This window comes from Triturus cristatus, chromosome 1_2 (assembly GCF_964204655.1).
Source record: "Triturus cristatus chromosome 1_2, aTriCri1.1, whole genome shotgun sequence".
In the NCBI taxonomy this organism is placed as follows: Eukaryota; Metazoa; Chordata; class Amphibia; order Caudata; family Salamandridae; genus Triturus; species Triturus cristatus.
In genome coordinates this window covers 899870659-899895946 of record NC_140580.1, presented here as the reverse complement: position 1 = coordinate 899895946, position 25288 = coordinate 899870659, and the positions used below count along the sequence as shown (strand labels likewise).

At 39.7% G+C, this 25288-nt stretch overlaps 1 protein-coding gene across 3 annotated transcripts in view; it reads right to left on the bottom strand.

Moving 5' to 3' along the window:
* DVL1 (dishevelled segment polarity protein 1) overlaps positions 1 to 24936 on the bottom strand; it is a 693343-nt gene extending 668407 nt beyond the window's left edge. For 2 of the 3 annotated variants that reach the window (XM_085609591.1, XM_085609595.1), the window contains exon 1: positions 24486 to 24936. In XM_085609591.1, coding sequence (XP_085465717.1) covers positions 24486 to 24655 — 170 coding nt within the window. In that variant the 5' untranslated portion in view covers positions 24656 to 24936. The remainder of the gene's footprint in view (positions 1 to 24485) is intronic. The other variant, XM_085609592.1, reaches the window with a different exon arrangement.
* Between the last annotated feature and the right edge of the window lie 352 nt (positions 24937 to 25288).

Here is a 25288-nt window from a genome sequence, read left to right as displayed (position 1 = left end):
TATTGTCTTACTGCTCATGAAAACCAGAACAATTGTTGATTCCTGTTGAGTATGAATTTAGTTTTAGTGAAATACAAAAATGAGCTAATGTACACAACACTTGGGAAGAGGCTTAAACCTGTCTACACTTACTAATTAATAATGAGAAAGAACAGGTGCAACTCGGTGTGGCTCCAAGCACCATTTATTACAGAACAATGGCTTGTGGGTGTACTGTCACCTTGCAAACCCACAGTGTCAAGCCTCACTGTTTCTTGACTTCTGTCCTCCATACCCTTCTCTCATTCTCCTTAAATTCACAATGTAAGGTCTCCATTTTTTTCTACCTCTTGTCACCGAAACTCCATTTTCATTGCTTTGTTTCCCATCATCCCTTTGGGTCCAAGGGATGACCAAGCTTTTTCTTGTGAGTGTCTTACTCGTGGCTTCTGTATGGTAACTCCTCAATTTCTGAGAAGAAATCACACATAATAGTAAAACAATCATTGGTAAAGCCAACAAGTTTTGCCCATGTGATGAGGGCTATTAGCTCTGTCAATGTTTAGCCATGTTGTACAGTAATATGGCTGCTGTGCAGCATTGCTTCAAAAAAAGGAATGGCAAAGTCAATAGGTCTTATCTATGAGAGATATTGGCTTTCTCAATGATTTTAGCCTTGTTGTACAGCAGCACTGCTGCAGTACACCACTGATGAAAGGAAAAAGATGCTATGACACGGCCAGCTGTGTCTGCGTCGTAGCACCTTTTTTTATGGCAGGTGGAGGGAACGTGGTCAGTGGAAAGAGGGTGCGTGTATGCGAACAACAAGATGTACAGCAGGAGGTGGCAAGCAACAACACAGACTGCAGGTGGGGCAAGCAATTATAAGGTCAACGGACGGGGCAAGCAACAACACAGATAAGAGGAAGAGAAAGTAGCACATGAGGGAGTCAGCTACCAAATACATGTACTTGCACCGAGTGCTTAAAAAAATAGCTCCTATGGAAGTACAGAAGCATTTTGGCCATGCTCCCAGGGCAGGTTAAATAGAAGAACAGGACGTGAGGGGCACACCTGTTAACAAACGAGAAGCAAGCTAATGAGAGTGACCATGAAGTCAACCAACGGTAAGACCACTATAGGCAAACAAAATCTTGCAATCAACAACGCAAGCTAACGAGAGTGACCTTGAAGTCAACCAATTGTAAGACCACTATAGGCTAACAAAATGTCTTGCAATCAATGGCGCATGCACTGTCTTAGGCGAGACCAAAAATCACTTCTATGAATCGGCCCATTGCCTATATATACTTCTTACTTGTGAAAAACGTATGATCTCTTACAACTCCTAGTGTACAAAGAAATTACACATAAATACGTAAATAGACACAAACCCACATTAATATATCAATCAAAAAGCCATCTCGTTAAATGCTTTTCGGAAAACAGGGCACAGTGGCGTTATTGCATATTTTTCGTGATTAGAGCCACATTGCTCATCATTGTTAAGCTAAAGGCCTAGGAAAACATTGGTAATTTAGAGCACGTTTGGGCTAATTGGCATTTTTTAGTAACACTCAAGAAGGGAAGCCCATCAGAGGGGTCACCATCTGCCTTTGTTGTGCTCTCTGGAGCTCAGGGACCATGGCTGTGTCATCCCTTAAAATGTAGCCAAACCAGTCAAGTTTCTCTGACTGACTAGTTCGAGGGCCTCACTATTGATTTATGGCTGTTGCTGTTTATCACCCTTGGATGTTTACAGGATGAATTGTGAATGTGTCGGTGTGACACTGAGAGTGGGAGAACAAAGACAGGACAGGCAAGCTCACACGTTTATTCTGATGGGAGACCAGTCGATGGAAACATTATTATGGAGTGTGGGAAGTAGCTCACAGGATACTACAGACGATTTCTTGCATCAGTGCTTCCATTCCATGACCTTTCAAAGCACTAAAGCTGAAGCGCCTAGAGGCTATTCAGCTAATGGTGTGTGCTTTATGGAATGTACGACCTGTTACTTAATAGCCTTTCCGTTGGCCATAGCAGCGCTCGTTGATTACAGAGCTATGTGCACAACAAAAAAGAATAGTGTGGGCGTCCGCTCACTGCTTTAACCACCTGCAGGCACATGTGAGCCAAGTGAGAGTCAATAATTTGCAAAATCCAGTTTTAAAATAACATTCTTTTCCCCATACCAGAGTCAGGCGGTGCAGAGCAGATAAGCAAACATACCAGAATGTTGTTGCAATATTTATTCACTCTGCCGTGGTGCACCAGTGCACAAATGGAAGGCAGCAGGAGAGGAGCCCGCCCTCTCCCCACAGCTGTAACAGGATTATTACACGTTTCAGAAACAGGGCAGCAGAGGACAATGGCGGGACTATAGGAGATGGATGAAATTCGTGCCATTTGTTCATAGACAGCCCTTAATTTGTAAAAGAATAAGTGCCAGGGCTCCAAGTTTTGTTCAGATGCCTGCATCTGGCGCTATGTGAAGTCGGAGTGCCGAAAAACAAGGCTGCCTAGACTTGATTCCAGTTCAAACCTCTCTAATCCACCACCAGACCCTCTCTGCGTCTTTGTTTTACTCTTTCGGGTTCTTTTTCATCCCTGTTTTCTCCCTTTGTCACTGATTTTCTTTCTCGTCCACCTTCTTTCCACTTTTTGTGTTTTCTTTGTCCTGCTCTAGATAAAAGTTTGTTGATGAAAAGTAGGTGGCAGTCCCCAAAAGTGAACACCAGTGTAGTGGACCCCACCTGCAACCACCGGCTCCAATTAAGCCCTGGTCATAGAAACAGACTGTAAACAAGCACTGTTTCAAGGTTCCTCAGTGGCGTGCCTGGGAACCCTCTAGGTTTGGCTCTGGCCTTTGCAGATTTGGGTTGAATTTCTGGGTCACATACAGGTCTTATTACAGCATCAACCACATTTTCAACAAATAATGGCTATTTTAAAAGATTGCTACTTTGGGGTCATCTTTGGAGTTTTGTGTGCTTTGGGATAATATTTTGAGGTTGATGTGTTAATCCTTTTTTCAATATGTGTTTTGGAATATTTCAGAAAAGATATGAACAAAATGGACTTTGGCAAATCTGTGCAGCATGTCCTCAATGGACAGTTTTGTGCATGGAAAGTTCTGTGTGATTTCCCGTGGCGAGCGTGATTACATCATGGCACGCTATGAAAAGTAAAAACACAAAGAAACTAAAGAGTGAACATAAATCTGCGTTTTCATTTAAAGAAACAGGTATTTTGATTGAAGGCATACCTTTTATGTATCGAAAGTAGAGCATCCCCCCAAATTTTCTTTGTGTTCCTGCCCACAAACACTTTTTCAGCACTAACACTTTCTTTACCCTCAAAACAATACACTACAAACCAGACGACAACCCCAATTCATTGGATGAGACCACAAGCCTAACAATAACCCTTCACTGATTTTTGCAATGAGCACACACATTTGAGTAATTTTATCACTTGGGTGGACCAACAAGAAGATATGCATGCAAGGGACGTTTTAAACGGTTGGGGGTGAGTGAGACTGAGCTGGCTTACGAACTCCGTAGAACATTGCGCAAGGCACAGCCTGGACCGATTTTTGCAAAGAAGGATGGTTGCCCAAGTGGCAAAACCAATGTACAAGCAAACCGTTGTTTTGTCCCTCTTAAAATGCCAAAGGAAAGTATGGGTCACTCAATACAAAACTTTCATGGACCCCTCAATTTTTGGGAATCACAGTAAAACTTAGCCGTGAAGTAGCCCCGCTTTAAGCTTTTTTTGTATTACAGAGACTTTGTTGGACTCACTCCCATTTCTTGACATACTAGTACCAGCTGATAACATTTTTCTCTCTGATAGAGAAGAGAGGGTGGGGCGAGAAATGGCTGTAATGGCACACCATTCACTAAAGAAAACTATTAATCTCACTCAGGTAATTGCTGAATGTGACATAGAGTCTTCTGCTGTACAGTCCACAATACAAAACTGTTTTTAAGGTCTATCTACCAGACCCCAAGATACACCATATGCACCTACCTCTGTTGGTTAACGCCTTCAGCCGTTTTGCACTGTAAAAACCTAATCTCATGGAGCTTGTGGGCCTTAACAGCTTCTAATGACTTAGAAGTCCTTAATTCAAGGTTACTTAACAAGAAAGCAACCCACTTACAATGTTCTGTTTTACATGAAATGAAATAAAATGAAATTATGATTTCTAAAGCGCACTACTACCCGCGGGTGTCTAGGCGCTGCCTACCAAAAACAGGGTGGGTCCGAGTAGAGAATAACACCAGCCCTAGTGAAACACAAGAGAGGTGGACGAGCATAATAAACTAATGGTTGAATAACCAAGTTTTAAGAGCTTTCCGAAATGTGAGTAGATTTTTTGAAGTTTTGAGTGTTAGTTGCATCATATTCCAGAGTTTGGCAGTGGCCACTGCAATGCCCTTCCCTCCCCAGGTAGCTCTTTTAATCTTGGGAACAACCAAGTTAGCCTGGGAGGCCAATCTTAAGGTTCTGGCAGGGGTGTAACGATGGAAGAGTTGCTTAATAGATGCTGCACCTTCAGAATGGAGGGCCTTAAAGGATATGCACAGGGACTTGAACATAACCCTCTGTTTGTCCATCCATTATGGTCCTCCCTAGACCAAAATCGAATGCAGACCCAGTACATGTTTTAAGTTCTGACCAGTTTGGCATTCCATCCACGGTCAATGTACCTATGACTGAAAATATAATGTAAATTGTATTGCAATGTAGGACCCACATTTAGAAAAACCTTTATGCCTCAGGAACGAGACAAAAAATTGAGTGAAACCTAGATCAGGTAAAACTCCCGATATGGAAACCCACCCATCTACTCTTCTTAGCATTTAAATAGGAGTATCACAAATGTCCTAGATGAACTACTACCCTTGGTGTCTAAAAATCAACATCCCGAGGGCAGGAGTATGCAGGATTTATTGGTTCTTATAACTGTAAATCAGACACGCTGAAAGGAATGGTGCTTAACCTATTTCCCTAACTCCAAAAACTATTATGTAGATTTCTTTGATGGCAAACTATAAACAAAAAATTCAGGAAGCAAAAAAAACTATACTTCTCAGAAAGTATTAAATTGAGAAACAGTTTGTCTAAAGACCTCTTCTGTATTGTAGGGGAACAGAACTTCACTCACCTTGCTCAACCCATTCTCCTATACTGCGTAGTAAGGATCTATGTTAAAGCCTAGCCTTTCACATTCTAACAAAAGTGGTTACTCCACCAGAAAATGTAAAGATAGAAGACTCGATACCTCATGTTCAGATTAATTCCCCTGCCTATAAATCCATTATCATCACACAATGGTCTATCAAACCAGACTTTCCAGGTCTCCAAACAATTTATGCCCTATAAAGGTAACGAAACAAATTTGCCATTACGCTAAGTAAGACCTCTTGACAATCTTCAACAGTTCCTTTCCCAAGGGCCCAGTTCATTCAGGTTGGAAACAGTTATGAAACCCCTGCCAAAGAAGCATTAACTGTGGGCCCAATTCACAGAACTAACTTAAGACAAAATCCTAAACTTACTACCATTTTCGTATTCACAGAAGGCACTTACTCATTTTGGTATTCACAGAAGGCACTTACTCATTTCGGTATTCACAGAAGTTAGGAGTCCTAACTTTAGGACTCCTAAATGCCTTCTGTGAATACCGAAAGTCTTAAAATTAGGATTTTTCTCAGTTTAGTAGTAGTATAGTTAGTACTCCTAACTTTAGGACTCCTAAATGCCTTCTGTGAATACCGAAAGTCTTAAAATTAGGATTTTTCTCAATTTAGTAGTAGTATAGTTAGTACTCCCAACTTTAGGACTCCTAAATGCCTTCTGTGAATACCGAAAGTCTTAAAATTAGGATTTTTCTCAATTTAGTAGTAGTAAAGTTACGGGGAAATAACTATAGCTCCTAGAGAACCCCTTGTGCTACAGTTCACCCGTTTTGGTACTGTTACCCTTGGCTTTCCATCCTGAAAAGGGATTTACATCTTGCCTTTGCTAAAGTAAATGTCTGTCCATTTCCAGGAGTAAATCTCTTACCATGTCCAGGATAGGAATAGGTTAGCAAGACGTTTGAGAATACCCCAAACACTTGAGTTTGGGAATAATAAACTTACCAAAAGCTTCCGCCATTGTTCAACTACTCCTCACCCTCATGAGAGGGATTTACTCACGTATAATATTTACACCTCCGTAGAGCTTGTGGGTAGAAGGATTTACAAGTGTAAGGTCACCTTTTGTGAAGACCTTGTACCACTAAATTAAGTCATTTGCACATGTATGTAAGACTTACACACACAAATGTGTCTGTGAATCAGGCTCCTAGCATTTATGTTTACACTCCATTTTGTCCAAAATAAGGTAATATATTTGTGAAGAATAATATCGACTTCCTTTAACAATGGTGAGCCTGTAGGCTCCGCTTTGATCCACCATCATGCCCAATAGATTCAATCAACACACGTTATAATACTTCAAGTGACAGCCAGCTCCATCACAACTGAACACAACTCAAACGTGTGGGAGGAATCTAATCCAAAGCACCCCCATCACCCTGCAACCAACCTCTCCTTTCAATTACCCTCACCCTGGGACTGATCTCTTTTCAAATTGGTGTTTCTAAAATCTACAATCACATGTCTTAGTTCTCCTTCACAAGACTTTTTACAAATGTGGTTACAATTCGAACTTTGATCACCAACCAGATACCCGCTAAAGAGAGTCTTACAAAGGAATCTTAATTTTATCATTAGTAATAATTAGCCTCAGTTTGATGGCTGCACTCAATAACTAAAGCGACCTAGAACAAGTAATAGGCAGCTCCTACTTCAGGGGATAACAAACAGAGTAAAGTACAAGGGCGGCAAGCACACAGGCAATTTTATCCTCTTAGAAGTCCTTGTTAAATTTTCTCATCTTCTTTTTCTCATTTTCCACCCCTCTTCCTGCCTGCTCACGTATTCTTTACTTTATAATTAGTAGACGATTTATAAGCCGATTATTTTGACCATCTTATGGCAAGCGTTTGTAATGTGCAAGAACATTCGTAACCACAGACAGCCATTTTCAGGTCTGGAGTTAGCCAAGACCTTTTTCTTTTTACTACAATTATATATAAAATATACTTACTTAGAAGGGCTTTTGGCTAGCCCTCTTCATCGACTGGTCATTCACATTTTTCAGCCATTGGCTAACTTGACTGTGAAAGATACCATACTTTTTTTCATAAGGAACGCATCAGCACATAAATAAGTTCCCATTAGGGACTACTATAGCATTGTGTGCTTTATAAGACCAAATAAATATGTTTCGCTTTCAGCTACCGTTTATTTTTAGCTTTAGGAGGGCCTGACAGTTTTTCCAACCATAAAGTTTTGCAAAATCCATGACAAGACTAAACAAGCATCACCTACGACAAAAAGCAGGCACCAAAACATACCTATTGGCTTTTCCAATGTTTAATGGGTTTTTGGAGTTAGGAGTGGAGCAATGGTTAGGGAAAGCGAATTGGCCTAGGCATTCCAATTCTTATTTTGTGTGTACATCTTTCCATCCTGAACATATTTCATCAGCTGCTCTTCCTAAAACTGGTCTCACTCATTATTCTCTGAAAATAATTTTAAACATTCAGAGCCTGATTTAGAGTTTGGCGGAGTGATGCAGATATACCATCCACCTTATTACAAGTGCCTTAGCATATAAAGCAGATGGGCTACCACTCACACTTGTGATAGAGTAACCCCTTTGTCATACTCTAAATCATGCCTTCAATTTCTTACTATCAGTCATTGACATTAAAGCACCCATTCAAACCCTCATAGTGCTTTCAGGTATGATCATTTGCAGTATTCGTTATACTAAGCTCAGCCGGGACTGCAATACACCCATTGCATCATCGCTACCTAGAGCAGGGATAGGCCTTACTTGAGAAGCCCAGCATTTAGGGCCTAGCCATCATCAATGACTGACTTCATAGATTCATCGAACGATTCATTGAAAGGAAATATTGGAAGCTTATGTACTAGGGCTTTTGCTGAATAATAATTGACGTTTTGAAGGTTCTGGGATCAAAGGCTCACAAAACAAAGAATCATACTGTACAGCTGTGTTCTGCTGTAGGTGGCTTCTGTCATCTGTTCTACATGATTTTTAAGTATCAATGTGAAGTATTGCAAGCATAAAGACAGTATATTCTGCCACAACTGTCTGAACAGTCGAATGAGATAAAACGTTAAAAATCATGTTGGGAGGCCATTGTGGTTTCTGGTGTGGAAGCCCCCGGGCATGGTCAGAAGGACACAGCCCGTTCAATTCCCTCATCCGCAACGTTCATGACCTTACCCTAGATATTGAGCTGCTCGGCCTTAGTCCACTGGGTGGGGGAAAAAACACTTGATCTTGGGCTAAACCCTGAAAGATGCCTAGAAATAGCTGGGACATGCTAATAGCAATTTCCCCCCTCAATTTAGAAATGACAGTAAGATTGATAATAGCAAAGCGATGCTAGACGTAGAATGATAATTTTAGAACTAGGTACTATTGCCTGCTTATTAGTGACAGGGGAGCTCGCAACTTATTTCTTTGCATAATAGGTTGCATAGGGGCATCCTCTGCCTATATTTGGACATATAGGGATGCCCAGAACATTTGCTACAGAACTATGGCACAAAACACAGTACCTGGCACATAATGGCTGCGGTATCTGCCATGAGGTTATATGGATGAACATCCCCTTAGATATAACTCAGTTAAAGAACATGACCAGATGGGTGACCAAAAGCTGATAATCCATTCAAGGGAATACACATGGAAACATATTAATACATGCAAATCCAACATCAACTGTCTCCTCCCAATTCAATCAATTCTCCAGACATTATTCACTTCAGTCTGAATGTAATCTTACCATAGCCTTCTAATTCACGACAGGTACAAGTATATAAAATGCAGAACAGAAGCACACAAGAAATGGCTATAACAATGCATGTATTTTTTTGAAGAAAAGAGAAATAAAGCAGAGTTTTTGGTAAAGAATTGCTTACTTTAGGTAGAGCTAGACATAAAGTAACAGTACCAGGCCACGTGATTCTGCATCTGGCATATGATACCTGTAACTTGCCATGTGACACTTGATCTGAAATATGATGGCAGCACATGTCATATGAGGCAGTACCTGGCCATGTGAGTTGGTAACAAGCATATGAAGCTGGATGTGGGCATATGAGGCTCGACCGTTGCAAACAATAGCTACTGACGGGCATATTTGTCTGTACAGACGTTTGAGGTTCAACTTTGGCATGTGAGACCTCAACTAGTATGCAATAGCATTGAAGTTTGAGGAACATAAGGATTTCTTAGGACAGCACATTCCCTAACCCCCACAAATGCACCACCCGGGATCAGCATCCATATCCTGCCAAGCAGGAGTCTGGTGAGGGCAACAAAAAAGCATCCCAAGGCCTGGACAGTCTTCAGGTGCTACTGCAGTGTGGTCCTGCACACCAGCACTCAAACAACAAAACACATTAGAACGATGCAGAGTGCCTGATGTGTGTCATCTATGCTTGGTATGTATGTGACCCAGCATGTCAGAAAGACTATGACACAGTATAAACAACAATCATTTCGAAGGCAAAGTTTTCGTCTTAGGTCAGCTATGTTTCTGGTAGTATTTTCTCAGCAGATCACCATTATGCAATTACATAACCAACAGCATTCAGAAAACATTCTAAAATAAATAAACACAACTTGCAGCAGGTACAGCATTTTTTTTAAAAGGCCCTTTTACATTCAGTATTGTGTGGTCCCAAAGAAAACAGAAGTGTGAGAGTTATTTTCAAGCAAAGGAATAGGAAAAGGGTAATGCTATTACAAATTAAGGTACAGAAGGGTACAAGTTTTACTTAAGAAGATACCAAAGGCAAGAACCCATTGACCATGTGTGGCATCATTTAGAGGATTAGCCGCAACTGGCCAATGTAAGGGATTTGAAGATCAAAAGTGCTAATAATGTATGTAGACAGTATGAAAGTGAACGGCAGATTATGGATTATCAAGGACACCGCTGTAGGTCAGCCAATAGAAATTACACAAAATAGTATAATAAAGAATGGCAAATGTAGAGATATTAACTGATGATGAAGTGATCTAAATCTAAGAAGAGTAAAAGGCACACCAGTAGACATCACAGTGACATGAACGTAATAATTAAAGGAAGGGACTGTTAATCGTGATGCATTAGGTAAAGCGTGCAGAGTGCGGGGAGCCTGTACAATATTATAGATTTTCTTGGACAATATTCAAGAGTGTGAAAAAAGCAAAAAGCGCATTCTGAAAGAATAAAGTAGATAATGACAATCGAGATGATGCGGACCAAATGGAACAGGGAAAGCAAGAACAATCTAACAATAAACAGACAAATGATATAGTGATAGTGAGTGTGCAAAAGTGAATATTGGGTGTCAAAGGACACCTTAATTTTAGAACTAATGTGCAAACAAAGAATAAACACGACAATTAGGAAACTATTAAAGAAAACGGATACATCTCTGAAGGCATGGAAGTATAAGAACACATATGTTTGACTTTTCAATCTTAAAGAAAGAACTGCAGGTTCGAAAGTGTAGATAATGAGAAGGGAGGTTTTGTTTTGGGTGTATTGATAAAAGAGAATTGAAAGATGAAGCCAGATTCAGAAAAGCAAGTCTGAAAATTCGAGAATTATGTATTGAGTAAATGTAACGAACCACATACATTGCTGATGATTTCCAGTAACAAACTCGTTTTTTTAATAGTTTGTCCACAAAATATAAAAAATGAGAACGTGGACAATTCTTTTAAAACATAAAACAAGGGATGTGCAAATGAATATTTAAGAAAAGAAAGTTAAGAAAAATGTGTCTAGAAGTGGTAAAGAAGCCAACAGGATTTTCTGAGTACATTTTCAAAGAAATAATTGCCAAAAAGTGAAAAATCATATTCTCAGGTAATGTGACTTTTAAGAGCTATAAATGGCAATACATGAGTTGACTGCTGTCCCTTTACCCTAACTTAATTAAATGTTGCCCAGATTGAGATGGTCAGAAGTAAAGAAAATAATGGATTGTGGACTGATATGTAAGCACGGAAAATGTAGACTGCAATGAAGTGTACTTGGGCAATTCCCTAAGCTAATAATAATTTTACTCAAGAACACAACCATTAGTAACTACAAGTAATAAATCATCTAGAGTAAATAGGGAATAATTATTAAATTACATGTGTTTATATGAACATTACGTGCCATCTGTACATCATTTTTCTAGCAAAATATCCATGTTGCATGACTATTGAGAAAAATGATTATATGTCTGGGTTATTGAATAACAATCTGCGTTTGAAGGTATAACAGAAGAAATTTACAATGCACCAACATTTGGAACCATTTAATATATCAAAAATACTGTGATACATTTGCATGCATGTTTATGTGGTTTGGGTGCTGTGTTGACGAAAAGCTAGCTTAAAAGCATTGCTGACCTTCTGAAAGCAACTTGTGCCATAACTGAATGGATTGGCCACTGTCTTTACCTGGGTAGTACCCCATCTCAAATCAGATTTGTGTGTAAGGTGGTCACCTTTCTTAAGAGAACAAATCAATAACTACTAGGACCAATCTTGATACATTGCTGAGTTGACTAGGTGTTGTCAAGATTAGCTCAAACTAGGGCAAAGCTATATGGTCATTCGTATTTTATTGCATATGTACCAGGCTGCAAAAATGTATTCCAAGCCCGCCTTTCTACACCGCCATTGGGTGACAAATGTATTTTATAAGTTGATGTTAACAAAATTCATTGCCGATGTACAAGAAGCTTTATGTGGAACTGTGAATAACGGTTAAGACAGTAAACAGGAAGAAATTAAGGAGGAACCTTTGAATTTTGTAAAACAAAATGTTCAACACGGACCTTTAGGCTTTGTCAATGGTGTGATTTTTTGCAGATGTCATGTAGCATTGGCCAAAACAAAGAACACGCAATAAAACAGTTGCTTCTGGTGGCCACATCATTTAATAGGCACACATATGTTTGATAACATATGCGCATGAATGCATCATCACACAAGCGTGCATCCTTTACCACACATGGCCTTCGCCTAGGAAATTACGCAGGCACCATGTTTTAAATTTACCGATCCAAGTTGGATAAGTACATTTTAAAAAATGAAATCTGACTACTCAAAAGAGCTTTTTATAATGGCGATGAAAAAAAAAGATTACCGCAAGGGAGGGTGTCACTGGTGGAGTGTTTGTTGGGAATGTGATGGAAACAATGGGAAGTGGGCAGGGAGACTAAATAAAAATAATGCTGAGTGGGGAGAGAGGAAAGCAGCTCACAATAGCTCGATCAATAAAAAGTGTGGTGCATGGGGGAGAAGCAGCCGAATCACAGAGACACACAGAGCATTGCACATGACAGAGTAGAACACAAGAGATAAAGATATAAACACATGCATTCTCATGGAGTGCTTAATGAATTAAGAAACAAGCAGTTGAGTAGGGCAGTGGAAGGATAGAAGTCAGCTAATCAATGGAAGATTAAGAGACTAAGCTGCAGGGTAGGGGCAAACAGTAAGAGGAAGTAAAGCCATAGAATCAGAAGCAGACAACCGAGAAAGACAATAAAGCCAGTACACAGAACCAGTCAGTAGGCTCTTAGCCCACTAAAACTTCTTGGTATAGACCATATAGGGTCTCACAACCTGACAGCTGAGAGCTCTCGCTATCTCCATGGCCAACAGACAATATTTGGGTAGACAGACATTGAATGTGTAGTAGAAGCAAGAGCAAGGAACTGTGCTTCACACCAGTAGAGTGGCAATATTTTAAAAGGTATTACAACAAATTATCATGGAAAAATAATCATGACACACAAATGTCATGTTAACAATGTTGTGATAGCAGACACAAGATGATGGCTGGAGTGCTGAAACTTTTCAGCCACTCGCCCTTAGTCAAGAGATCTGGGTTAAATCCATTGTTCTTTTGCTCACTATGACACCCCAGTTTGGACCCAAACATATGCAAATCAGTTTTAGCCCTGCTCCTCATGGGACCAGTCCAACCCAAACGGCCAGGCCAGGTCCTCCCTAGACCATAAACAAAGATCTTGGGGCCAGTTTCGGGGTCTAAACACTCATCAGCCAGGCTAACTTGAATCCAGTGGCACCATGAGCAAGTCTGGGCATACCCTTGGCTACATAGGGTGAACATAGCAAACACAACATGACGATGGACTGAGCGCTGAAACTTTTCAACCACTCATCCAGAGGCAAGAGATCTGGGTTAAATCCATCGGCCTATTGCTCACTACCCCCCCCCCCCCCCCCCCCCACTTTGAATTTTTGTTTCTGGTCCAGGGCAGACTTGGCTTGGCAGTTCAGGCTGGACTGTTTCTCTGAGGAGCAAGGTTGAGACTGATTTGCATATGGCTGGGTTCAAACTGGGGTGAAATGGCAAGCAATAAAACAATGGATTAAACCCAGATCTGTGATTGGGGCTGACAATTTGAAAAGTTTCAACACTTTGTCCATCATTTTATTTTGTGATATAATAATATTGTGATGTCAGGAATATTATGGGACAGAATATAGAAGAAAAGAATATATTTGACTGATGGTCTTGCTTGACAGTGCAGCTGTCGCCAGACAATTATCTTAGCATACCTGAGTGGGGCTTTTGCTCCGCCCAAATGTTGGGAGCCAGGAGTACATGTTTCAATAGGGCACAAGTTGTGTGCTTCCACAAAAACATGCTTGCCCTCCGCATAGCTGTGATCATTTTGTTTACTTATTCGCCTGCCTGATATTGAACTTTCACGTGCTCAGGCATGACAATTTCATGCTATTAAAGTGTCTTAGATAACTGTTGACTTTTTTGTCTGGCAATAGAACAGATAGTAGGAGGGCAGTCATTAACCTACATAGATATTTCGGTTTGGCTTGAGAGTTCATGTATAAGCCAAACCAACTGGCATTGCCATTTGCTTGTTTTAAAATGTAGTTTTACATTAAAAATGTTAATTATTTAGTTCATTAATTCATAAAATCTTCATTCCTTTTTTGCAAAAGATAAAACAGCAGATGAATAATAAAAAAATAAACAGCAGATGAATAATATACAAAAAAACAATCTGTTACAATAAGAATAAAGACAATAACAGTGTCAATGATAAGTCTGAATCACAAAATAATCACAATTATCTTTCATATACAAAAACTAAAAGCTTAATGTAGATATCACAAGACCTATTAGATAACTGGGAACCTCAAAAAAATATGCAGGTCTGACTACATCTGCAAGTAAATAAGAGCTGGTCGAACAGGTGTTAAATTCAGTTTCTTAAGTAGCAGAACATGGTAATCCTTACGTAGCTGTTTATACAAACCACAATATATAATAAAGTGCAAAGTGTCCTGAGAAGCAATTGAATCATAATTACGGGTGGGCGGAATTTGCGTAGGCGCGCTACGCAAAGCTCTGCGAAACGGTAAAAAATCTCTGCGAGCACGCAGAGTTCCGCAAACACGCGAATTGCTTGTTCAGCCCGTTCGCGATGCTTTTTTCCTGTTCGCGAATGCAATTTGCGTGCTCGTGGGGAAATATCTTGCGAACGCGCATTTTAAAAGCGCGAACAAGCAAAAAATTCCGCGAAGCTGCGGATCACGGAATTTTTGCTGATTCCGCGTTCTCCGCGGAACGCAAAATTACCCAAATTCTACAAATTCGGCAAGTGGAACGGAATTTACCGCCCAGGCCTAATCATAATGGCAAGGACTAATAATAGAGACATGCGAACAACCTTTAGGAACACTTTGAAAACAGTGCATTCTAGAACAAATTTGTTCTAGAATGGGTCACCAAAAAAACAAGGTCCACAGGTTACCACAAATGTCAAATCAGATTCTAAATAGGGAACTGTTTTTCAGAGAACATAAGATCTGACAGTTGATTTATTCAATTTAAATTCTTCTCTGAGGGTAGATCTACCAAATAAAAAGGCTGTTCTAGTCAGTTGTAGATCTGCTTCAACCTTAGATCTGGCTTAAAAACAGGTTTGGCAGATCAAAGTCCAAAAAAGTGCCCGATATAGTTGAGCCTAGCAAATTGTACAGGCCAATGCAGCCCGAGACAATCCATGATAATTAGCTCTGCTTGTGTCAGCATTAGGTTTGTTCCAAGCAGAGAGACAGAGTAAAAGCTGGTGTAATTTAATGAGGGAAACAATATGTCCCTGACCAAGAACTTTATGTAAATTATATGATTAACAGCTAAGAGGTCAAAATCAAAGTACTCTAAAAAAATTATTTTACAATATATCCCTGGCCCAGAACTTCATGTAAATTATATGATGAACAGCTAAGAGGTAAAGATAAAAGTAGTGTAAAAAAGACATTTTCCTCTATTTGCAGATAACGTGTGTTCATGTAGCCCCGAACAACAGAGTCATATACTGCATTGTGACATATTTACTGTGATAGATTGTATTCACAGCTTGGATGGGCTTATTACCCAACCTTGAGGCAAAATCAAATAGTAAGGAAATGGATCTGCACAATAGTTGTATTTTGCTAAATTAAACACTGGTCCAATTATCAGATTCATCAAAAAGCACCCCAGATTAGAAAACGGATTGGACATTTTCTCATAGGAAAAATCCTTGAGTTTAAAAACTCTGGACTAAGTAGATTGAGGGCCTAACATCACGATATGTGAGTTAGAAAAATTAGTACTTAGCTCTAACCTGTCCATAAATGATACAAAAGAATCTAACAATTGTTGAAGGCTGGTAGCCATTCTAGATAGTATTAAACGAACCGCGGTTCTGCCACAACACACTTATCAAAGTATGTTGTGGCAGAACCACTGTTCGTTTAATGCAATAGTCCCAAGGTTCTGCACGTTACTGGGTATCCCCAGTGATGAATACTGACATTCTAGATAGTATGACAGCACTGCCAGCACACATTAGTGCTGGAATAGGGTGATTGTCTACAAAAGGCATATCTTGCCCTTCAGAAATACAGGCTTTCCCCAGTAGATTAAGGTATAACGTAAAAAGAAAGGGTGCCAATATACACACTTGATAACGCCCCCCCCCCCCGAACCTCTCCTATTAAGATTAAAAGATTCAGTACAGTACCTTCTCTATATCTCACTCTAGCAGTAAAGTTCGATTGGAGGTCATGCAGAACATTGACAATGTCTCACACACCTCAGACTTGATGTATTTCATCGTTTGGTAAGTTTTCCGACCATAAACTAACCTAACCAAATTGTCCTTACAACGGAGTCTCACCCCAATTAACAATCCATATAGTATTATTTGGTAAATGTTATCGAGTGCTGAGGACGAGGTGGATTAAACCCATCTTGAAAATTTGGGGTATGAGGCAATGTCGTCCGGCCCTTCTTGCACGGCAGTTTTTAGATAATGAATGTTCTGTAAGAAACATTGTTGTATTTTTGAAACGCACGATTCAATGCAGGAAACATCTATGAACATTGTCCCACCTTTAAAAATATGCTTCCAGGTCTTAATTCTCAACCATTTTTAAAAACTGTAATTTTGTCTTGTTTACATAGTGAGAATTTGAGATATGAGGCAATGTTGTCCGACTCTCCTTGCATTGCAGTTTTTAGATAATGAACGTCTTGTAAGAAAAATCATTTTATTCTTGAAATGTACGATCAGATGTAGGAAATAATTCTGAACTTGGTCCCTTTATGAAATACGGACCCAGGCCTTAACTTTTAAACACTCACAAACCTGTAAATCTTGTTTTAACTTTGTTCTATTAATTCCCTTTTATAATTATTGTATAATAGTGACAATATGAGATGATAAAACTGTTTCCACGTTTTTAAATTAACTTTTTAATGACTATTGTTCAATAATTGTGATATGGTACTGTAAAATTTGAGCTTTTATGGTTTTTCTGTGTGCAAAATTGAAAACCGAATAAAGCTAAATTTGATTTGATTTGACAATGTCAGTACCTAACCCTACAGAAAGCATAATGGGCCAGAGTTTACTTTGATTAAAATGGTTGAAGGCCAAACTAATATGACTAATAAGGTGCAGGTTCAAACACTGATCAATAGTACCTAAACCTGCTCTCAAACCACACTGTAAGTCAGTCATGATAAGATTTACACCAGACCAACAAGTAAGTTTATCCAAGGGAATATGGCCCAGTATGTACATTATGAGGTTGATTAAGGAAATTAGCCTATAACAAAGGCAGTCAAGTTTATTTTCTTTTTTATAACTGGAACTATCAGGATTATGACCAAGAGGGGGGTAAACTGGACTGAACAGCAGCTTTTAAAGTTGTAGTAAAGAGAGCCGCCCCGAAGAATAGGCTGTGCTAATATATATCAGGATCAGATGCCTTGCCCTTTGGACTTTTAGGTATCGCCTCTGACGCTTCTGCACAGGTAAAGAAAATCCCAGTGCCCGCCTCTAATGAAGAAAAAATTATCCCTGTAAAGACTGGTCGAGGTATCGGCATGAACACCAGAAAAATTCCAAACCCAAATATCTGCCTGGAAATAAGAACCAACAGAGGGAGAGTCAAATGGGAAAAGTTATGAACAGCCTAAAAAAACACTACTATATTTTCATGCACAAGTCTAATTTAATCAATTCTACCCACCAATACCCACTCTTCTATCTTTAATGGCCTTCTTATATTAAGTCTACTGAAGGATACTTCATTGCAAAAGTGGATCATTTGTTTAAAGGCAGCTATATGCTTACAATGGGAAAAAGAACAAGCATGATCAAACCACTAAGGGGAGTTATTCGAGTTGCATTTGCAAGGAATAATTATAGGTATTTGTATATGGAAGCAAATTACGTCAAAAGAATGAAATGTCAAAAAAGTAAAGAGTCGATATAAGGACAATTAAAAAAAATCTGTGCAAGCAACCTGAAATTGAAATTTTAGAAAAATCTTCTAGAAATAAATTGGCCATGTGAAACCTGCGACCTTGACCATGGATAAGTTCAGACCTAGGGTAAACAATTGTTGAAGGCTGGTAGCCATTCTAGATAGTATTAAACGAACCGCGGTTCTGCCACAACACACTTATCAAAGTATGTTGTGGCAGAACCACTGTTCGTTTAATGCAATAGTCCCAAGGTTCTGCACGTTACTGGGTATCCCCAGTGATGAATACTGACATTCTAGATAGTATGACAGCACTGCCAGCACACATTAGTGCTGGAATAGGGTGATTGTCTACAAAAGGCATATCTTGCCCTTCAGAAATACAGGCTTTCCCCAGTAGATTAAGGTATAACGTAAAAAGAAAGGGTGCCAATATACACACTTGATAACGCCCCCCCCCCCCGAACCTCTCCTATTAAGATTAAAAGATTCAGTACAGTACCTTCTCTATATCTCACTCTAGCAGTAAAGTTCGATTGGAGGTCATGCAGAACATTGACAATGTCTCACACACCTCAGACTTGATGTATTTCATCGTTTGGTAAGTTTTCCGACCATAAACTAACCTAACCAAATTGTCCTTACAACGGAGTCTCACCCCAATTAACAATCCATATAGTATTATTTGGTAAATGTTATCGAGTGCTGAGGACGAGGTGGATTAAACCCATCTTGAAAATTTGGGGTATGAGGCAATGTCGTCCGGCCCTTCTTGCACGGCAGTTTTTAGATAATGAATGTTCTGTAAGAAACATTGTTGTATTTTTGAAACGCACGATTCAATGCAGGAAACATCTATGAACATTGTCCCACCTTTAAAAATATGCTTCCAGGTCTTAATTCTCAACCATTTTTAAAAACTGTAATTTTGTCTTGTTTACATAGTGAGAATTTGAGATATGAGGCAATGTTGTCCGACTCTCCTTGCATTGCAGTTTTTAGATAATGAACGTCTTGTAAGAAAAATCATTTTATTCTTGAAATGTACGATCAGATGTAGGAAATACTTCTGAACTTGGTCCCTCTATGAAATACGGACCCAGGCCTTAACTTTTAAACACTCACAAACCTGTAAATCTTGTTTTAACTTTGTTCTATTAATTCCCTTTTATAATTATTGTATAATAGTGACAATATGAGATGATAAAACTGTTTCCACGTTTTTAAATTAACTTTTTAATGACTATTGTTCAATAATTGTGATATGGTACTGTAAAATTTGTGCTTTTATGGTTTTTCTGTGTGCAAAATTGAAAACCGAATAAAGCTAAATTTGATTTGATTTGACAATGTCAGTACCTAACCCTACAGAAAGCATAATGGGCCAGAGTTTACTTTGATTAAAATGGTTGAAGGCCAAACTAATATGACTAATAAGGTGCAGGTTCAAACACTGATCAATAGTACCTAAACCTGCTCTCAAACCACACTGTAAGTCAGTCATGATAAGATTTACACCAGACCAACAAGTAAGTTTATCCAAGGGAATATGGCCCAGTATGTACATTATGAGGTTGATTAAGGAAATTAGCCTATAACAAAGGCAGTCAAGTTTATTTTCTTTTTTATAACTGGAACTATCAGGATTATGACCAAGAGGGGGGTAAACTGGACTGAACAGCAGCTTTTAAAGTTGTAGTAAAGAGAGCCGCCCCGAAGAATAGGCTGTGCTAATATATATCAGGATCAGATGCCTTGCCCTTTGGACTTTTAGGTATCGCCTCTGACGCTTCTGCACAGGTAAAGAAAATCCCAGTGCCCGCCTCTAATGAAGAAAAAATTATCCCTGTAAAGACTGGTCGAGGTATCGGCATGAACACCAGAAAAATTCCAAACCCAAATATCTGCCTGGAAATAAGAACCAACAGAGGGAGAGTCAAATGGGAAAAGTTATGAACAGCCTAAAAAAACACTACTATATTTTCATGCACAAGTCTAATTTAATCAATTCTACCCACCAATACCCACTCTTCTATCTTTAATGGCCTTCTTATATTAAGTCTACTGAAGGATACTTCATTGCAAAAGTGGATCATTTGTTTAAAGGCAGCTATATGCTTACAATGGGAAAAAGAACAAGCATGATCAAACCACTAAGGGGAGTTATTCGAGTTGCATTTGCAAGGAATAATTATAGGTATTTGTATATGGAAGCAAATTACGTCAAAAGAATGAAATGTCAAAAAAGTAAAGAGTCGATATAAGGACAATTAAAAAAAATCTGTGCAAGCAACCTGAAATTGAAATTTTAGAAAAATCTTCTAGAAATAAATTGGCCATGTGAAACCTGCGACCTTGACCATGGATAAGTTCAGACCTAGGGTAAACGTAATCTTGCATGTGTTAGCAGGGGCCCCAAGTTAAAGAAATTGATAGAGGGTTATGATCACTAAAATTACTGGATCTAAATTTGAAATCAAAAAGATAACATAAAGGAGCAGAAATTTAAATATAATCAAAAGAATGCTGATCCCTGCCAATAAAAGTGGGTAGAAGTGAGGAACACTTAAAAAACATTCAAAAGGATTTCAAAGAATCAATAACACAAGAGTAACATTAGAATTATTTAGTTGAGTTGTATTCGTTTTTCTGTTAAAATGTGATATTATTTTATGGTTAAGCAAGTTTAACTTCTTTAGAGTTGTTTTTATTGATTTGGTAATAAATGTTACGTTTTTTTTTATTTTATGTCAATTGTTTAAGACTTGTTGGGTTTGTAGGGGAATGGAGTGGGAAGTATTTTAAATATTTATATTTTAATTGACTATGCAGATTGTATTCATTTTAATTTGTTAATTAGATAATTATGTAAATATGTTTCGTAGTTTAATAGATACTTTTGATTTTTAAAAATCCAATACTTTCCCTACTGTTGCTAACATCGGAATGGGAGTAGTAAATCAAACCCATCCAAATGTCAAAATTTTTTACTCTAATATTTCATGACAATGCTTTTAAAAGTAGAAATAGATTTTATTGAACAAATATGCTTTCTTCTTCCTAACTGAAAATGAGTCATTGTTATGACATATCAATAGGGGTGTTATATTGGTTTTGACGAAAGCCAAGGACCTCTAGTGGTCAATGAAAAGGCTATAACATGTTGACTACCAAGGGAGTGCAGGGACAAAAATATCCCAAAACATTGAGATATATTGGTTTTAATCCTCCATGGGGGGCCCAAATTAAAGGGAGACCTGAAAGGTCCGCAGGTGTTTTTGTTCATATATTAAAAGAAAACCATTTAGAATAATATCTAAAGTGCTTCCCCTGCGGTTGAGTCCATCCTAGTTTATAGGGGAAAGGATGAGACCCAATGATGAAGCATGCCGCTAATAAGAGTGGATATGATTCACATTTGGTTCCAATTCCCCAATATTTAGATTCCTTACAGGATACTTATTGTTCATTTAATTCCCAAATACCACTGGTGTAGACTGCTAAGGATCCTCACAGCTGCCCAATGGTCCCATGACCATGTTTGACACTTTTTAGCTAGTCCTGGCATTTTAGTTGTCAGCATTTTGTGAGGTGGGAATTTACCATACATGCCAATATCTGAGAATAGATGAGATGGAGAAAAAAGCAGGAATTTGATTTCCCTGTTTACTTGCACTGAAGTGTAATGATTTTTGCGCAAAGAAAAGCTAAAATTCACCAACTTTTGGCTAATAAAATGTTTAGAAGTGCTGGCAAGTGAAGATTTTATATCTATACTTACAATGAGTAAAGAGATACATGATATAAAAAGGAAAGACGCTGGGCAAAAGTCAGGACTGCTTAGTCATACATAAATCGCAACTATGCTTATTTGAAACATATATGCTTGTGCACTAGATCTCAAATTACCCCGCTTTTAGGGTGACCACCTCACTGAATGTCATTGTAGTGTCCGGCTGGACACGTTCTAGTGTTTTCACCCCCACTAACACCCACCCATCACAGGCGTCACCAGTCAGATGACCCTGATAATAAAAGGGACTGGGCGCTCGTGCCCAGGCCAGTTCCAGTACCCTACCACGCTGTGTCTGTGTCAGTTATTTGTAGCATTTGGGCCCAGGGCCCACAACACTACAGTCATCACAGACACTGTTTCCAGTCCTGCGCTTTAAACTTACAATTCATTGCTCTCAGGTGTATTATTCAAATGAGTTCAACGGAGGCAAACCAAAACTACAACACCCAGAATGCATTTGGTTTCCACTGAAAAGACAGTACTTGAAATATTATGGTTTAGAACCAGCTATTCTTGGTTTGAAATGTCTCCAGAGTCCTGGTTTATATTGGCCAGGTGGTAACCCAGGTTGACCTTGGTTTCTATTCCTGCGCTTTCATGGGTTGCACTAAAAGGGCCAGCAGGCCTCGTCGGAGAGAATGTTGTAGATAGAGCACTTTGCAAATCTTTCAATGGGCCTTAGGTCGTGAGTGATATTTTCACCTAACCCTGCTTTATAAAGCCACGAGCGCGTTACATTTATGGAATTCATTATTTCACTTGGACCCCAAAAAATCCCAGAGAGCGAAATGCTGTTGGAAAATCTGACTTGGTTAGGGGTGTTTCAAACATTACTGATCTCGGGCTGCTTTGCAGGTTGCTTTGCAGGTATTTGACTGCGCTCCCATGGTGCAGGTGCCGAGAAAAGCACCACACGCCAGAGGTTTGCCCAGAGCCTGCTGGTCTGACAGCTGCCTCCTCCCATGTCCCACCCCTGCCCCGAGGAGCACCGCCATGTTTGTTTGTGTCGGCAGTGCCAGCTGATACAGGGCTTGCCGAGGACACCGGCCGCCCCTGCACTGTTCCTGCCTGTCGCCAGGAACATTACAGGGGATCACCCCCATGCTGTGCGAATGGTACGCTCCCATCGCCCACCGGCAAAGGAGAGGAGTCCACTCCACCTGCCGTAAAGAACTAAGCCCGACCAAAGGGAGCAACACAAATGAGACATCCCCGAGGGAGAGAAGGCGGAGCCACCCTCCAAAACGCTGGGAAAAAAACAAAATATGAAAATCTCTCAGCAAATGGCATATTATATAACATTTTAGGCCGTGGAGGCAGGGCTAGAGGGCGTTGGGGGTGGAGCTGGAGGTATTGTGGCTTAGTGACTTTTCACCTCACTTCCAAAATGGTATTTAAGTCGGAAAGGGGGGAACAAATGCCTTTTAGGTCACATTTTCCTCCGTAGCTCTGTGTTTTTTTCTTAGCCATATATGACAGCAGACGGTGTAAGAGGGCGGAGGAAGCTTGTCAGGAAGGGGAAAGGGAGGCGGGAAGGAAGCTTTGACACCGCCGGAAATCTGGCACTTTCTGTTAGACACAGGCATGCAGACCCCCTCAGCAAGCTACCGTAATTTCCATATTCTGTTTCTATGAAAATAAGCCAGGCTGTGGATTTTTAAACAGTAAGCAAGATGGCAACCATAGCCTGCTAAAATCTCACTCCAGAAACGTAAACGAAAGGGGAGTGTGATACAAAGTTCAGGCGCTGTTGTGATACCCCGAGGGTGACACAAATTTTGTTTGCATAGCCAAAAATTGCCTTTTTGTTATTGTGAAGTCTGCATTAATTCCGCTTTCCTGGCCCACGCCTCTCGCTGCCACATTTAACAGAATACGCCGTCGCTATAACAAAAGACGTCCCCGTTTGACAGCTGTTTCCCTTGAATGGAGTGGGAGGTAGATTGGACTGGGGCCTGGCTTCAGTGTCTTATGTTTTTCAGGGACGACTATTGTTTATTTCCTGTCACAATTTCCAAGTTCACAAATGCTCACAATATTGTCAAAAAATATCCAAAACGGATTTTGCCCAAAAATAAAAGATTTATTACGATGGACAGTCTGCCTCGAGTCGAAGAATAATGGGGTCCTTAAATGGATTTGTGTACCACGGCGCATATACACATGCATACAGGGCTGACATATTTAAATACAGAAAATGTAAATACTGCACATGGCAGACTCGCTGCAATGTAAGTGAACAGACTAGCTAAAAAGGTGCCATATTATACATTAATAATACATGAACCATAAACAACCACGGTCATAGATTGTATGGCCATGCACCTGCCGTTGCAAATGTTTAAAAAAACACATAAACACAAACAAATTAAGAGAAACGTTGTTTACTTTCATTATCGTCCACAAACCGCGCAACCATGTATACACGAATACGAATACTAATATTAATCTTTAAAAAAAAAAGCAACGTAATGACAGCACGAATGATGGTGAGTTGCTTTCCCTTATAAAAGTGAACACATTAAGGGAAAAAACAGGTGTTTAGCCCCCGCACCCCCCACCAAAGCTGTTCCAGACTGCAAGCAAGCAGACACACTACCCCTGCCCCCAGTTTGTAGACGGTGCATAAGGACACTGGACACTTTGCAAAAATTCCTGCTCCCTTTTCCTCCCCCTCGTATAGAGCACAAAGACAAATACAGGCAGATTCAAAAACAGTAGCAAGTGCAACGCTCACCCGAAATCCTGGTCCATGGATTTGAAGAAGAATTTGTAGCTGTGCACCGGGCGGTTGGTGAGGACATTTTTAAAATCTGACAAAGTGACTTTTTCCGGGGAGACAGGCAGCTTCACCAGATAAGGCGTCTCTTCTTCGTCTATGTGGTAAATGATTTTTGTCTCCGCCATGGGAGAGGGGAAGGGGGGAGGAGGAGAGGCAGGCGAGAAAAGGGACAAAAATAAAATCTTCTTTTTTTCCTCTCCAGGCTAGGGAAAAGAATCCCCCGAAAACACGGGAACCGGGACGAAAAGAACGGCAGCCCCCGCGCGTATCCTTCCAGGGCCAGTCACTCAATGTGCCTTCACAATATACCATGTACAGTTCCCAGCGCTTCTCAAAACAGGAAGGGAGATTTCAGTGCTCCTGAATGCACTGGGCTGTGGGAATGGCTCGCTCTTTTCTTCTGTGTGTTTTGTTCCCTGCACTGCTCTCTAGCTGTTCTACTGGAGAAATACAGGCAGGCTTGGTAATCCAGCGACAGAGGATAATGCTCTGCCCAGCATGGGGCGCAGGGATTTCCACAACTACAGACTTTTCACCACAAAACACTTCAGTTAAATAGGGTTGGGTTTTATTGTATGGCTTTTATTTGTTCTATGGGGCTTTTAGATATATCATACAATAACCCCAATTACTTACATTTTACTTAATTTTTGTACGTTATGATTTCAATAAAAAAATACATTCATAAAACGATTTTATTTAAAACCACAATTAATAACAAAATAAGGCATTTTCCTACACAATTATAATATTTATTT